The sequence below is a fragment of the Camellia sinensis genome, chromosome 1, assembly GCF_055761805.1.
Source record: "Camellia sinensis isolate YWXY chromosome 1, ASM5576180v1, whole genome shotgun sequence".
NCBI lineage: Eukaryota > Viridiplantae > Streptophyta > Magnoliopsida > Ericales > Theaceae > Camellia > Camellia sinensis.
The window spans coordinates 57,566,306-57,580,964 of record NC_138961.1 but is presented as its reverse complement, the minus strand read 5'-3'; the positions used below and the strand labels follow the sequence as shown (position 1 = coordinate 57,580,964).

Below are 14,659 nucleotides of genomic sequence, written 5' to 3'. Positions count from 1 at the left end.
TGATGGTACATCAAATTTGGACTTGCATGTGTAGTTTATACCATTAAAAAAATTATTGAAGATGTTATTGGCCCTTTAAATCTGTCAGAAAATTGTACGAATTTTTAGACAATTTTATACTCAAATTTTGAAGATTATTTCTTTACAAAGTTGTTGGTAATGATGTCTAGTTCATTCAAAAAAAATTTCAACAATTATTGAGTTTTGTACGAATTTATAAATATTTTAAACCAAATCTGGAGCTATAGGCAGATTTTATTATGTGTTTGAAAAATCATTAAAATTTTTATATTAAACCAAATCTGATAATTTCTAAGAAAAAAATGAAATTTGAGAATTCTAGTTTCATAATAATTTTTAGATCATGGAATTGATTTATAAATTTAAGTATGGAATTAATTTAAGAAAATGTGATAAATCTGTGTCATAAACACTCTTGGAATTTTTAAGAATTATTTATAATTTATTTTTGGAAAATGCTTTTTGAAAAATGACAATAACATGTTTATTGAGTATTCTGTAGATTTATATGAATTTTAGAGTTGTATAAGTTATTTATTTATAATTGTAACTGCAAGATATACATTCTGAAAATTTTGACAGATTAAGGAGGAATCAAAAACTGTCTCTTCAATTGTTTATTTATAACTTATTTTTGGGAAATTCTTTCTAAAAAATGACCTAAACATATTTATTGAATATTCTGTACATTTTTATGAATTTTAGAACTGTATAAGTAATTTATTTATAATTTTTATTACCTAAGGTATAACCTGAAAATTTCTGGACAGATTAAAGATCATCACTTCAATTATTTATTTGGAAAAAAAAATCAGTTATTGTGTTGGTCTAATTCATCAAATATTGTAAATTAGTAATCCATGTATGGGTGTATTGTGGTTTATTTAATATTGTGCTAGTTTAATCTTATAGATTAAAAGTCCATGCATGTGTGTAATTATGATTTATTTCTTCTTTTTTTTGTATCTACATTATTATTTCATACCATAGTTTAAATAAATTGTTTATTTAAATTTTGTACAATTGTTTATTATTGTGTGACATATGTAATATTTTATGTTGGGATTCTAATGAGTTGGTATAACATTATTGGTAACTAAAATTTGAATTTTCGTGAATATCTCAACAAGTAAAGAAACACGAAATTTAACCAATGATACATTAAAATGTAAAAGTGACGGGGTGAGCCCTGTTTAAAATCTTGCGCAAGTGAGTTGCGAACCCTAACATAGCACGGGAAGGTATTTCGGCTCTTATCGGTGTAGGCGATATAAGGTTGGTGGTGCGGGTGTCACAACATAGACTGTTCCCTTGGGACAGACCGTGATGTCACAACTCGGGTATGTAACCTTGGTACGTGGACATCATGGGTAGTTACAGTAAGTAACATTTAAATATTTGACCAAGGGGGAGTCAAAATTGCCCATGGCCATTGCTTAGTGGTTGAATGGAAATAGTGCTCCGTGGGGAGTTACTAAATTTATCTGAAAAACTAAATCTATGAAAATTTAAAAAAAAAATGTAGACATATTCCTTATGATGAAATGCTATTTCCGTTTGTTATATTTTTATTTGATTTATTATTATTTATTGTTATTATTTCAACTGATAACATTTATTTTATGCTTACTAAATGTTACTGGTTATTTTGTTATTACACATTATTCATGAATTGTGAGTATTATTATCGGGGTGGGCATTTTCGGGTTGTAGTATCTTATTGAGCTCGTCGCTCACTGGCATTCTCGTTGCCTTGCCGTTTTATGCCAGGTACCGAAGAAACCGAAGGAGACACCGAGGCCTTGCAAGGCGACACTCAACCTTGGTTAGCTTGAAGAGTGCCCAAGTTCCATGAACCATTTCCTAAAAATTCTAGTTTTTTTTTTTCTAGTTTTCTTTTTATATTTGTGTCATTTCTGTTATGTACTGAGACTAAGTTGTGATGTAAGAACTTTAAATTCTGGGTTGTTAATTAATGGATGTTAGTAATCTTGGTGGCAATATTGATTTTAAGTTTCTAAATCTTATTATGATGTCCTTAAATTTGGGGCGTCACAACATGGTATCAGAGCTTAGGTTGAGAAACCCTTGAGACCTTGGGAAACCCTAAGCTTGCTTGTTAAATAACTTATTAGTGGCTATAGTGAGCATTTTTAATTACTAAGTAAAATTTTGATTTTTGTAGACGGCAAACGAAAATCAAAATGGATGGTTGGAGAAAGAACCTGAGATGTTAGATGAGCCTATTGACTCGGAAGAGGATCCAGATGAGGATCCAGAAGAGGATCCAGAAGAGGATCCAGAGGAGGACCCAGAGGAAGAGCCAGAAGAGAACTTGGAATTAGAGGAAGAACTTGAGATGCTAGATGAGCCTAGTGACTGGGAAGAGGAACCAGAGGAGGACCTAGAAGAAGAGCCAGAAGAGAACTTGGAAGAAGAGTTCGAAGTAGGAGTTTAGGGTGACTCCGATCCTGAGTCTGACTCTGATCAGGAAATGGTGGAGTCTGATCCTGAATCCTCGATAGAGGACGGCCATGAGGCGGCCTTAAGGCATATAATGGTGCCACCCGTCCTGCCATATGGAAAGGCAGTATTTGTGAGGGTTACCCCTACTAGGATGTGCTATTGGAGGAGCTCACCTAGAAAAGATATGTTTATCGAGCCAGTCCAGATAAGAGAATATCTGGACAATAATTTCTATCGAGTATGGAACCTACCTCCGCAATACGTCGCAAACAAGGGCGATGTGTTTCTACTACAAGATATCCTGACTACCCATCCTCTTTTCAGTCACATTGTCCGAACCCTAGACCCATTGGTGAATTTTTATAGAGCTGCCACGTATCACGAGATTCCTACCTGCGTGATTAGGCGAATGGTGGGTCAGAATGGTGTGCGGATGGTCCTTGTCCGCTGGGAGTGTTATGGGCTACCCGATGAGGCATGGGAGTTTGAGGAAACAGTGCATCAACATTGTGCCTATTTGCTTAGTTAGGAAATGACAAGTGTAGAAGTTAGGACAACAACAAATTTTGTAGCACTTAATTGTAATAGTCCTAGCTTCTAACTTAGGGTTTTTGGTTATAAAAAAAAAATGAAGTAGGCAGGGGTAGAATGAATTTTTTTGTGTTTTCCTTTTTCTTTTATGAATGTACTAATCTTTTACTATCATTAATCAAATTCTAGTATTTAAAAGTTTGTGTGTTGGACTATTTTGCTGGCATTTTATTTTTAAGCAATATATATATATATATATATATATATAATAATTTAAATAAATAAATAAATAAAGGGTGTAACAATAATATTCTTCGTACAAAAGATGGCAGGAAGAACTAGAGCAAATGGATCCAATGACAACAACAACAACAGTGACGTTATGAATTTCATTCGGGCAATTACTACTGAACTAAGAAACCAACCCAGGCGTGAAAACAACAAAGCAAAATTAATAGCGAAATTTCAAAAACTCAGGCCCCAAAAATTTTTCGAAGAACCCAATCCCTACGTGGCTGAGGCATGGATAAGGCAAGTGAAGAAAATATTAGAGACACTAGAGATTCAGAACGAGCAGGACTAAGTGTCCCTTGCTTCATTTCTCTTTAACGGGGAGGCCGATTTCTGGTGGACAATGATTAAGGAAAGCCGTCAGGTGGAAGACCTCTTTTGGAGACAATTCGAGGAATTGTTTATGGAAAAGTACTTCCCAAACTCAGTAAGGAAGGAGATGATCCAAGAATTTCTCCAACTGAAACAAAGAGGCATGACTGTGACATAGTATGCCAATCGATTTGAGGCCCTTTCTCGTCATGCCACAGCTATAGTGGCAAATGAAATAGATAAGGTAAGCCGCTTCGAGTGGGGACTCGACTCGGGGATCCGAGACAAGCTGGTTGCAGTGCAACTACCTACTTATGCACAGATAGTAAATAGGGCTCTTACCTTAGAGAGAGAAAAGATGGACACTGCAAGGACTTAAGGTCAGCAGTCTAGAGCCAACCAACCAAGAAGTGGAGGACCCTCAAGGAACAACAGGACCCCTGCTGCCTCGGCACCTTATGCTAGAGGGCCACAACAACAGCAAGGGTACAATCCTGAATAGCGTAATAGGGAAGGGGCTAGAAGGTGTTATGAATGTGGCCAAGAAGGACATTTTAGGAACAATTGCCCTTAGAGGTCAGGCTACTACGTCAATCAAGGGGAGGCCACTCAATGAAACAAATGCGTACCAACTCAGGGAACGCGAGCTGCGCAAAATTTCCAATCTGGCAGAGGTCAGCCGCTAGCTAATCGGAATGTGGGGCAATCAAGGACTCAACAACCAGGAGATGCCAATGCAAGGAAACCTTGGGTGCCAAACTAGGGTGCCACCGGAAGAGTCTTTGCACTCCAAGAAGGAGAAGACGATGGAAATCCTTCGGTGATTCAAGGTATACTCATCCTTATGAACTCTTGTGTACAAGTCTTGTTTGATTCTGGAGCATCACACTCTTTCATATCTGCTTCATGTGTTGCAACTTTGGGATTAAAGCCTGAACAATTAGAAACACCTATGAGTGTAGCTTCACCGCTAGGAGGTCAAACTCGAGTAGATCTCGTATGCAAATCATGTGAACTAGGAGTCTCTAGCTTACGTGTAACTTGCGACCTACGAGTCATGGAAATGTCAGATTTTGACGTTATCCTAGGAATGGACAGGTTATCAGCCCATAGAGCCATCATTGATTGCTATCAAAAGACGGTGACTGCTTACTCTCAGGATGGAACGCGATTCCAATTTAAGGGGGATAAACAAGATTCCCTATCACTAACATTTGGAAAGTCAAAGTGGTATGATCACCTAGCTGGGTGGCTAGCCAGCTTAGTTCTGGAAGACAAAGATCGTATGGAACTAGGGCTACCTTGTGTAGTGTGCGAGTATACTGATGTGTTTCCAGAGGAGCTACCAGGACTACCCCCAAAATGGGAAGTGCACTTTACCATTGAACTATATCCTGGTACATCACCAATCTCAATGGCACCACATCGTATGGCACCAGCTAAATTGAGAGAGCTAAAGACACAGTTGTAAGAATTGTTGGTCAAGGAATTTATAAGGCCAAGCACGTCCCCGTGGGGAGCACCAGCCTTATTTGCTAAAAAGAAAGATGGGATACTTAGGTTGTGTATTGATTACCGACAACTCAATAGAGTCACCATTAAGAATCGATCCACTACCTAGAATTGATGACCTTTTCGATCAGCTTAGAGGGGCAAAGTATTTCTCAAAGATAGACCTCAGGTCTGGGTATCACCAATTGCGTGTTCGGGAAGAAGATATTCTTAAGACTACGTTTCGAACCCGTTACGGCCACTATGAATTCGTAGTGATGCCATTCGGCCTAAACAATGCACCGGGCGTGTTCATAAGTTTAATGAACAAAATATTCACGCCTTACTTAGATCAATTTGTGGTAGTTTTCATAGATGATATTTTGGTGTACTCCAAGTCTGAATGAGACCATGAACAACATTTGAGAATAGTACTTCAAACTTTGAGAAAGAACCAATTGTATGCTAAGGCTAGTAAATGTGAATTCTGGATGAGGGAAGTAAAGTTTTTGGGTCACGTGGTATCTGAAAAGGGAATATCAGTAGACCCAACTAAAGTAGAAGCAGTGAAAGAATGGAAGCAACCTAAGAACACATTTGAGATTCTTAGTTTCTTAGGATTGGCCGGTTACTATCGAAGATTTATTCAAGACTTTTCAAAATTGGCCAAACCAATGACACATTTGACTCAAAAGGGGGTAAAGTTTGAATGGAATGAGTCTTGTGAAAATTCATTCCAAGAACTCAAGAAAAGATTGAGGAGTGCCCCTATTCTCATAGTGCCAGAACGTGACGTTGGGTACAACGTGTATTGTGATGCTTCCAAAGAAGGTCTGGGGTGCATATTGATGCAAAATGGCAAGGTAGTGGCATATGGATCAAGGCAATTAAAGAACCATGAAAAGAATTATCCCACCAATGACTTGGAGTTAGCAGCTATAGTTCACGCACTCAAAATTTGGAGACACTACCTGTATGGTGAAAAGTTTGAGATATTCACCGATCACAAAAAGCTTGAAGTATCTGTTCACCCAAGGGGATTTAAACATGCGTCAGAGACGTTGGATGGAGTATCTCGAGGATTATCAATTTACCCTTTCCTATCATCCCGGCAAGGCTAACGTGGTGGCAGATGCCCTAAGTCGCAAGAATAGAGGGATTGTTGCTAGTTTAGCACTTAGAGAATGGAACATAGTTGGAATGCTCAATGAATTTGGGATACAATTGGGGGTTCAAGATGAAGAGGCTTACCTTGGTGCTCAGATCGCTACGCCTAAAATTTCGAGCGAGATATTGGAATCACAAAAGTACGATCATGAGGTAGCATTCATCAAGGCACAAATGGAATCTAGTGAAGCCATGCCTGGTTGGGAAATTCATACTGATAGGAGTTTGAAATATCAAGGTCGAATGTTCGTGCCAAGCGACAACTCACTAAGGGAAAAGGTACTCAAGGAATTCCACCATTCAGTGTTCGCAGCACATCCGGGAGGTACTAAGATGTACCAAGATTAAAATGCCAATATTGGTGAGGCGGAATGAAAAAGGATGTAGCAAAGTTTGTGTCTCAGTGCCTGACATATCAACAAGTAAAGGCTAAACATCAAAGGCCGGTAGGAACACTTCAACCCTTACCAATTCCGGAGTGGAAATGGGAACACATAACCATGGATTTTGTGACGGGTTTGCCTCGATCACCACAGGGACATGACGGCGTATGGGTGGTGGTAGACCGATTAACTAAGACAGCCCGGTTCTTACCTGTCTGGTCATCAGATACATTGGATTCACTCAGTAGATTGTTCGTCAAAGAAGTGGTCAGATTACAAGGAGTGCCGGTTAGCATCGTGTCTGATCGTGATCCTCGATTCACTTCTCAATTTTGGCAGAGCTTACAGAAGGCAATGGGAACAAATCTATGCTTGAGCACAGCATTTCACCCACAAACCGATGGGCAGTCTGAAAGGATGATACAAACCTTGGAGGATATGCTTCGAGCTTGCATTATGGATTTTAAGGGAAGTTGGAAGAAACACCTACCTCTCGTTGAGTTCACTTACAACAATAGTTTCCAAGCCAGTATTGGAATGGCACCGTATGAAGCACTTTATGGGCGACCTTGTCGGTCACCAATCTGTTGGACTGAAGTAGGGGTAGTAACCTTGTTAGGACCAGACTTGGTTCAGGAGACCACTGAGAAGATAAAACTGATCAAACAACGGCTAACCATAGCCCAAAATCGACAAAAGAGCTATGCGGATCAAAGGAGACGTCCCTTAACATTTGAAGTAGGGGATCATGTTTTTCTCAAAGTTCGACCTCGTCGAGGTGCTACATAATTTGGGAAGAAAGGGAAACTTGCACCTCGGTATGTGGGACACTTTGAAATCTTGAGCAAAGTAGGAGAAGTGGCGTACCGTTTGGCTTTACCACTTCAACTGGCTGGAGTACATAATGTTATTCACATCTCTATGCTACGGAAATACGAGCCACACCCTTCTCACATTATCAATTGGGAGGAAATTAATCTTGATGAAGATGTGACATTTGAAGAGAAGCCTGTCAAGATTTTAGATCGTCGCGAGAAGGAATTACGAGGTAAAACCATACCATTGGTTCGAGTTCTTTGGAGACATCGTGGGACGGAAGAGTCAACATGGGAACGAGAAGATATGATACGTGCCAATTACCCTCAGCTTTTTTAGTCTAAAGGTACGAATTAATTTCGAGAACGGAATTTTTTTTTTTTAGGAGAGTAGATTGTGAAAATCCCACGTTTAATTATTCTTAAAAGAAAATAAATTAATTAATTAATTAATTAATTTTATCTACAGTCTATCTGAATTGTATATTAGTGTAAAAGTTAGTTTTAAATTGACCCAATTCAATCACTAACAAAGACATTATTAAGAATAATAATTTTGTGGGTGTTCAATATTTGTTGTTTATAAATTATTTTAATTAGGATTCAATATGATAATTATTCTTACTAAATATCTTAATTAAAAATCTTAGTGTATCAATTTTCAAAAACCCACACAAATATAAATACAAAAAAAAAAAAAAAAAAAAAGGGAATCAAACCTTTGCAGAAATTCGGTGGTGGCTTTCCACATGTTGGTTTGCATGCTTGTTTAGGGAAGAAGAGCTAATTATGCTCTTGGAATTGAGGGAAAGAGAACTTAAAATGAAGAGAAAGAAAGAAAGAGAGAGAGAGAGAGAGAGATGTACTCAACAAGGATTGTATATATATATACATTCAAGCCTTCATTGTATATAGGTGTGCATGCAAGCATTCAGTAAAAAAAAAAAAAAAAAAAAAAAAAAAAAAAAAAAAAAAAAAAAAAAAAGAGAAATCCCTGAAGCAACCAAGCTTAGTAATAGGAGAGAAAGAAGAGTAGGAGATTAAGGAAGCCAAAATTCTCAACCATTTTGTCACCCTATTACTAAGTAAGAAAACCCTCTCAACCCTCTCATTTTTTTTTATATTTGAGATTTTCAGATTATATACATATGATAAAATGTCTAAACTTGTAGATAGAATTTTATTTATAATTGTATGAAAATTTATGATGGTACATCAAATTTGGACTTGCATGTGTAGTTTATGCCATTAAAAAGATTATTAAAGATGTTATTGGCCCTTTAAATCTGCCAGAAAATTGTACGAATTTTTAGACAATTTTATACTCAAATTTTGAAGATTATTTCTTCTACAAAGTTGTTGATAATGATATCTAGTTCATCCAAAAAACATTTCAACAATTATTGAGTTTTTTACGAATTTATAAATATTTTTAACCAAATCTGGAGCTATAGGCAGATTTTATTATGTGTTTGAAAAATCATTAAAATTTTTATATTAAACCAAATCTGATAATTTCTAAGAAAAAAATGAAATTTGAGAATTCTAGTTTCATAATAAATTTTTAGATCATGGAATTGATTTATAAATTTAAGTATGGAATTAATTTAAGAAAATGTGATAAATCTGTGTCATAAACACTCTTGGAATTTTTAAGAATTATTTATAATTTATTTTTGGAAAATTCTTTTTGAAAAATGTCAATAACATGTTTATTGAGTATTCTGTAGATTTATATGAATTTTAGAATTGTATAAGTAATTTATTTATAATTGTAATTGCAAGATATACATTCTGAAAATTTTGACAGATTAAGGAGGAATCAAAAATTATCTCTTCAATTGTTTATTTATAACTTATTTTTGGAAAATTCTTTCTGAAAAATGACCTAAACATATTTATTGAATATTCTGTATATTTTCATGAATTTTAGAACTGTATAAATAATTTATTTATAATTTTTATTACCTAAGGTATAACCTGAAAATTTCTGGACAGATTTAAGATCATCACTTCAATTATTTATTTGGATAAAAAAATCAATTATTGTGTTGGTCTAATTCATCAAATATTGTAAATTAGTAATCCATATATGGGTGTATTGTGGTTTATTTAATATTGTGCTAGTTTAATCTTATAGATTAAAAGTCCATGCATGTGTGTAATTATGATTTATTTCTTCTTCTTTTTTTTATCTACATTATTATTTCATACCATAGTTTAAATAAATTGTTTATTTAAATTTTGTACAATTGTTTATTATTGTGTGACATATGTAATATTTTATGTTGGGATTCTAATGAGTTGGTATAACATTATTGGTAATTAAAATTTGAATTTTTGTGAATATCTCAACAAGCAAAGAAACACGAAATTTAACCAATGATACATTAAAATGTAAAAGTGACGGTGTTAGCCCGGTTTAGAATCTTACGCAAGTGAGTTGCGAACCTTAACATGGCACGGGAGGGTATTTCGGCTCTTATCAGTGTAGGTGATATAACGTTGGTGGTGCGGGTGTCACAACATAGACCATTCCCTTGGGGTAGACCGTGATGTCACGACTCGGGTACGTAACTCTGGTACGTAGGCATCATCGGTAGTTACAGTAAGTAACATTTAAATATTTGACCAAAGTGGAGTCAGAATTGCCCGTGACCATTGCTTAGTGATTGAATGGAAATAGTGCTCCGCGAGGAGTTACTAAATTTATCTGAAAAGCTAAATCTATGAAAAAATTTTAAAAAAAATGTGGACATATTCCTTATGATGAAATACTGTTTCCGTTTGTTATATTTTTATTTGATTTATTATTATTTATTGTTATTATTTCAACTGATAACATTTATTTTATGCTTACTAAATGTTACTGGTTATTCTGTTATTACACATTATTCATGAATTGTGAGTATTATTATCAGGGTGGACATTTTCGAGTTGTAGTATGTTATTGAGCTCGTCGCTCACTGGTATTCCCGTTGCCCTAGCGTTTTATGCCAAGTACCGAAGAAACCGAAGGAGACACCAAGGCCTTGCAAGGCGACACTCAGCCTTGGTTAGCTTGAAGAGTGCCCAAGTTCCATGAACCATTTCCTAAAAATTCAGTTTTTTTTTTCTAGTTTTCTTTTTATATTTGTGGCATTTCGGTTATGTACTGAGACTAAGTTATGATGTAAGAACTTTAAATTCTGGGTTGTTAGTTAATAGATGTTAGTAATCTTGGTGACAATATAAATTTTAAGTTTCTAAATCTTATTATGATGTCCTTAAATTTGGGGCGTCACAGCACAGCTCATTGGACCATTGGTATTTTTGTATTTTGTTTCTGCCAGCCCCGATTATTTTTTATTGTACAGAAAGGCCTTTGGTAATCTCGGATTACTGGCCGATTATGATGTCAAACTTATAGGGGTGGGTTTGGGTCGTGACATGTATAGTATAGATTGACAATGGTGAAGTGTAGTTCGGTGACGGTGGAGATAAAAAATGGTAGAAACCGTTGGTAGGCAATGGTTGTGATCAAACAACGAGGTAGTGGCGATAGTGGTTGGTGGTGGGTGGACAACCATGACGACGGTGGTAGTGTGACAACGGTGGCTATAGATGGTGGTGGTTTGAAGCTCTTTAGAGAAATGGTGTAGAGAGAGAGAGAGAGAGAGAGAGAGAGAGGAGGATGAAAAAAAGCTTCCTAGAGAATTGATAGAAAGAAAGAGAATATAAGAGAAAAATAGATAATTAATGTGGAGTAATAAATTAACGAGGGTAATATAGGTAATGAAGGATTTATTGATGCATTTAAACGGTGGTGGTACATATACCAATTAATATAGTAACTAGTGTACCAACACTAGCATATTCATTAATCACATTACAAATACCAAAAACTTTTTAAATTATGTCACATCATCAATTGGTACACTAATTAGTATATTAATTGATACATATAGCATTATTCGCATTTAAAAGGTCAATATGACTAAAAGGTATTTAAGTCCACTTAATGGGACTGACCCCTAATTACCCTAAAAAAACAAAGTTTGTCTACTATTTTTGAAAGATTTATTTGAATGACAATATTTTTAAGGGAGAACAAAAATCATTACCAGTATGAGATTATTAATAATAAAATTATTGTATCAATGTTACTCAAATGTTTAGTTTTGATAAGAATCCTCAATAGAAAAATAATATAATTTAAAATATTGTGGACCCAATTAACATTTTTTTTAAATATATTTTTGTTACGTTTAAATGGTTAACATTCTTTCCCTTCTAAAAAAAAAATGGTTAACATTCTTCTATAAATGTGAAATTCCGATGGAGGGGGGAATCGGATTGCTACAAAATTTAGAATGTTATTTTTGTTAAGATAGATAATAAAAAATCATGTTCATATTTTAATCTGTTCCAAATAATGGAATCAATAAATCCAAAATTACTTTTTTTTTTTACAGCCTTCTGCAAATTACTTTCATTCAAACGCAGATTAAGGGATGTGGTTTTGGGGCAAATGATAGATTGGAAGCAAATGCATTTTGACATGAATTCCACAGCCCCTAAAAGATGGATGACCTTATTCACACAGCACCCAACCCTACGAGCCATCAAATTGGATTTCACACTTTGCACATCACAATGGGTTTTTGGGATTTAATTTTTTTAGTGGTTTTTTAATTTTTTAAAAATGAATTTTTTAATTGTATGAAAAATATGAAAGACTGTTGTGATATTTTGACTTTATATTTAATATTCTCGTCTTATCTTTATTTTAATTGTATGAAAAAAAATGCTAGTGTAAGGGTATGTTGATTTTTTTATACTAATTTAATCAATTTTTTTTTAGATGCAACCCAAATCTTTTGGCTTTTTTATTTTGGTTTTAAATTTTTTCTTTTTCTTTTTTGACTTTCTAACATTCGTTTAGCCAAAAATCATACATCCCAAACCATAGATTTAAAATAACATCATAAATACCTTCTTCTTGGTTTGTGCTTTAGTTTTAGTAAGTACACAGTGGACAAAAGAGAGTGCAAGGTTGAAGCTACAAAAAGTTTAGGGTAAATTATTTAGTGTTCTTGGAACATGTACATGTGGTATTTTAATCTAATTTTTATTGGTTGAAACCGTGTAATTTATGAATTTTTTTTTTATATTGTACTTTTGAAAGATAAGTGAGTAAGTGTCCAATGATGTATGATATGAAACAATATTTAGGACCATTAGATACTCTATCAACATTTAGAGCATTTTCAATAAAACCATTAAACACTCTCTCAACATGTAGAGCATTTTCGATAAAAATGTTAAAATTGTGTCAGCGTGTTAACTGACAAGAGACAAATATAACCAATTGTTAATTTAAAAAGTGAATAGATGTTGCAATAGAAATGTTAAAGTATATATTATGAATAAAAGGAAAAAAACAACTTGCGTTAGCCCTCTCTCTCTCTTTCTCTCTCTCTCTCTCTCTTGTGAGAGAGCTTTTTAAATATCATTTCTCTCGCTTTCTATCTCTATTCCTTTCTCTCTGTTCAATCGATGACATAACTTTCTGTCCCCATTTCCTTTCTCTCTCTCTCTCTCTCTCTCTCTCTAGCCTATGATATAGCTTTCTACCCTCACTCTCCTCATCTCTCATCAACAAATACTCTAAATATGACACAGTTAACACTAACCCCATTAGAACTCTAAAACGCACAATACCACAAATTTTTAACACCTAACCCTAAAATACACTATTACAGATGCTCTTATATTTACAAAACACATGGCATGTGTATTGAACACCAACAATTAGATTGTGTATTGAAAAATTAATTAATACCAACAATTAGATTGCCCCAACATGGTTTGACACAATCTCATATGACATGACATAATTTCATTAATGGCAATGTATAATTGCTTTTAGTCATGAATGCCACCCTTTTCACCAAATATGTTGGTTGTATCAAATTATTTTAGTGTCAAGATGCATCAAGATTCAAATCTTTCTAACCCGATGCACCTTGGGTAAGGCTGTGCAAAATATCATCCAACCCGTTAAAACCATACTTATTTGCATCAATCTGTACCACTTTATCCGCTAATCACGGATTAAACTTTAAAATTTATAATTCGCTTTCAAAACCACTTCTCTCAATTATAGTTAGTATATATATATTTTTTAACCTCTAATGAAATATCAAAATAAAAATTAGTAAAGAAGATTTAAGATATGAAATTTGTTATAAATTAATAATTATATATATAAAACATATTATATAAAATTAGTTTGTGTTATATATATAAAAAATATTATGTAAATTAGTGTTGTATATTATGCAAATGTTTGATAATTGATTAAAATATTTTTCAATCCGTTAATTCGTCCAAAATCGTCCAAATCACGATTTTCCAATCCGACATTCAATTTATAATTTTACTCTCAAACCGTCTAAACCGCACCGCACACACTCCTAAGGAGTAAAAACACAAAAAAAGAGGCCACTCTTGACTTGACTTACAAGGCCAAGGACACCAGTTTCAGGCACAAAGGTAGGCAAATCGTGAAGCAAAGTCTAAATTGATGGCATTGCCTTGTTGCCAACCCAATCACAATAATATACAGCTATGCACTAGACAACTCTTCACTCATAAGCAGATTGTGAGCCCACCAACACATCATACATGCTCAAATTTACTTGTTCATTTTATGTATGAGCTTGAGATCCTCCGTACCCCAAATCTCTGTTTTCCTTTTCTCAAAAGCGCCTTCAAGATCTCTGATTTCCTATTCTCAAAAGCACTTTCAAGAGTTTCACCACATCATACTATTGAAAGTCCCTTGAGTACATCGAATATGAATTTTTAGCCATGTCGGTTCACACATTTAAAAGTTAGCAGCAATATTGTTGCTGCCAACTCTTTCAAAATGCACAGTTCAAATAAAAGTTCATCCTACTCTGTAGCCTTCGATCAACCCAAAAAATAAAACAAAAAAAGAAAAGGTCATTTTCACTTTTATCTCCTAAGCTACAAGAACATGCACATATGAAATTCATTGAATCACAAGCAATGTCATACACTCGCAAGGATGTCATTGAAATCATGAAGGATGGAGATCACCTTGGGTTACATATACAGCTTGACCTAAGGTCAAGTAATAAACAAGACCAGTAACAGCAAGCATGGAACAAGATA

At 34.7% G+C, this 14,659-nt stretch overlaps 2 protein-coding genes across 2 annotated transcripts; both read left to right on the top strand.

Moving 5' to 3' along the window:
• Positions 1–4,079: 4,079 nt before the first annotated feature.
• On the top strand, positions 4,080–5,092 carry LOC145797673 (uncharacterized). Its single transcript, XM_082885093.1, has 2 exons — positions 4,080–4,295; positions 4,385–5,092. Exons 1-2 carry the CDS (start codon positions 4,080–4,082, stop codon positions 5,090–5,092), a joined length of 924 nt encoding a protein of 307 aa, XP_082741219.1.
• A 1,067-nt stretch (positions 5,093–6,159) lies between these two features.
• LOC145797634 (uncharacterized) lies at positions 6,160–6,627 on the top strand. Its single transcript, XM_082885038.1, has one exon. It carries the CDS (start codon positions 6,160–6,162, stop codon positions 6,625–6,627), a length of 468 nt encoding a protein of 155 aa, XP_082741164.1.
• Positions 6,628–14,659: the final 8,032 nt, after the last annotated feature.

Coding starts and splice junctions, on each gene's coding strand:
- LOC145797673 (XM_082885093.1), top strand. CDS start 4,080: ATGCTAGAGGGCCACAACAACAGCAAGGGTACAATCCTGAATAGCGTA. Junction 4,296..4,384: donor AAATTTCCAATCTGGCAGAG/GTCAGCCGCTAG, acceptor GTGCCAAACTAG/GGTGCCACCGGAAGAGTCTT.
- LOC145797634 (XM_082885038.1), top strand. CDS start 6,160: ATGCGTCAGAGACGTTGGATGGAGTATCTCGAGGATTATCAATTTACC.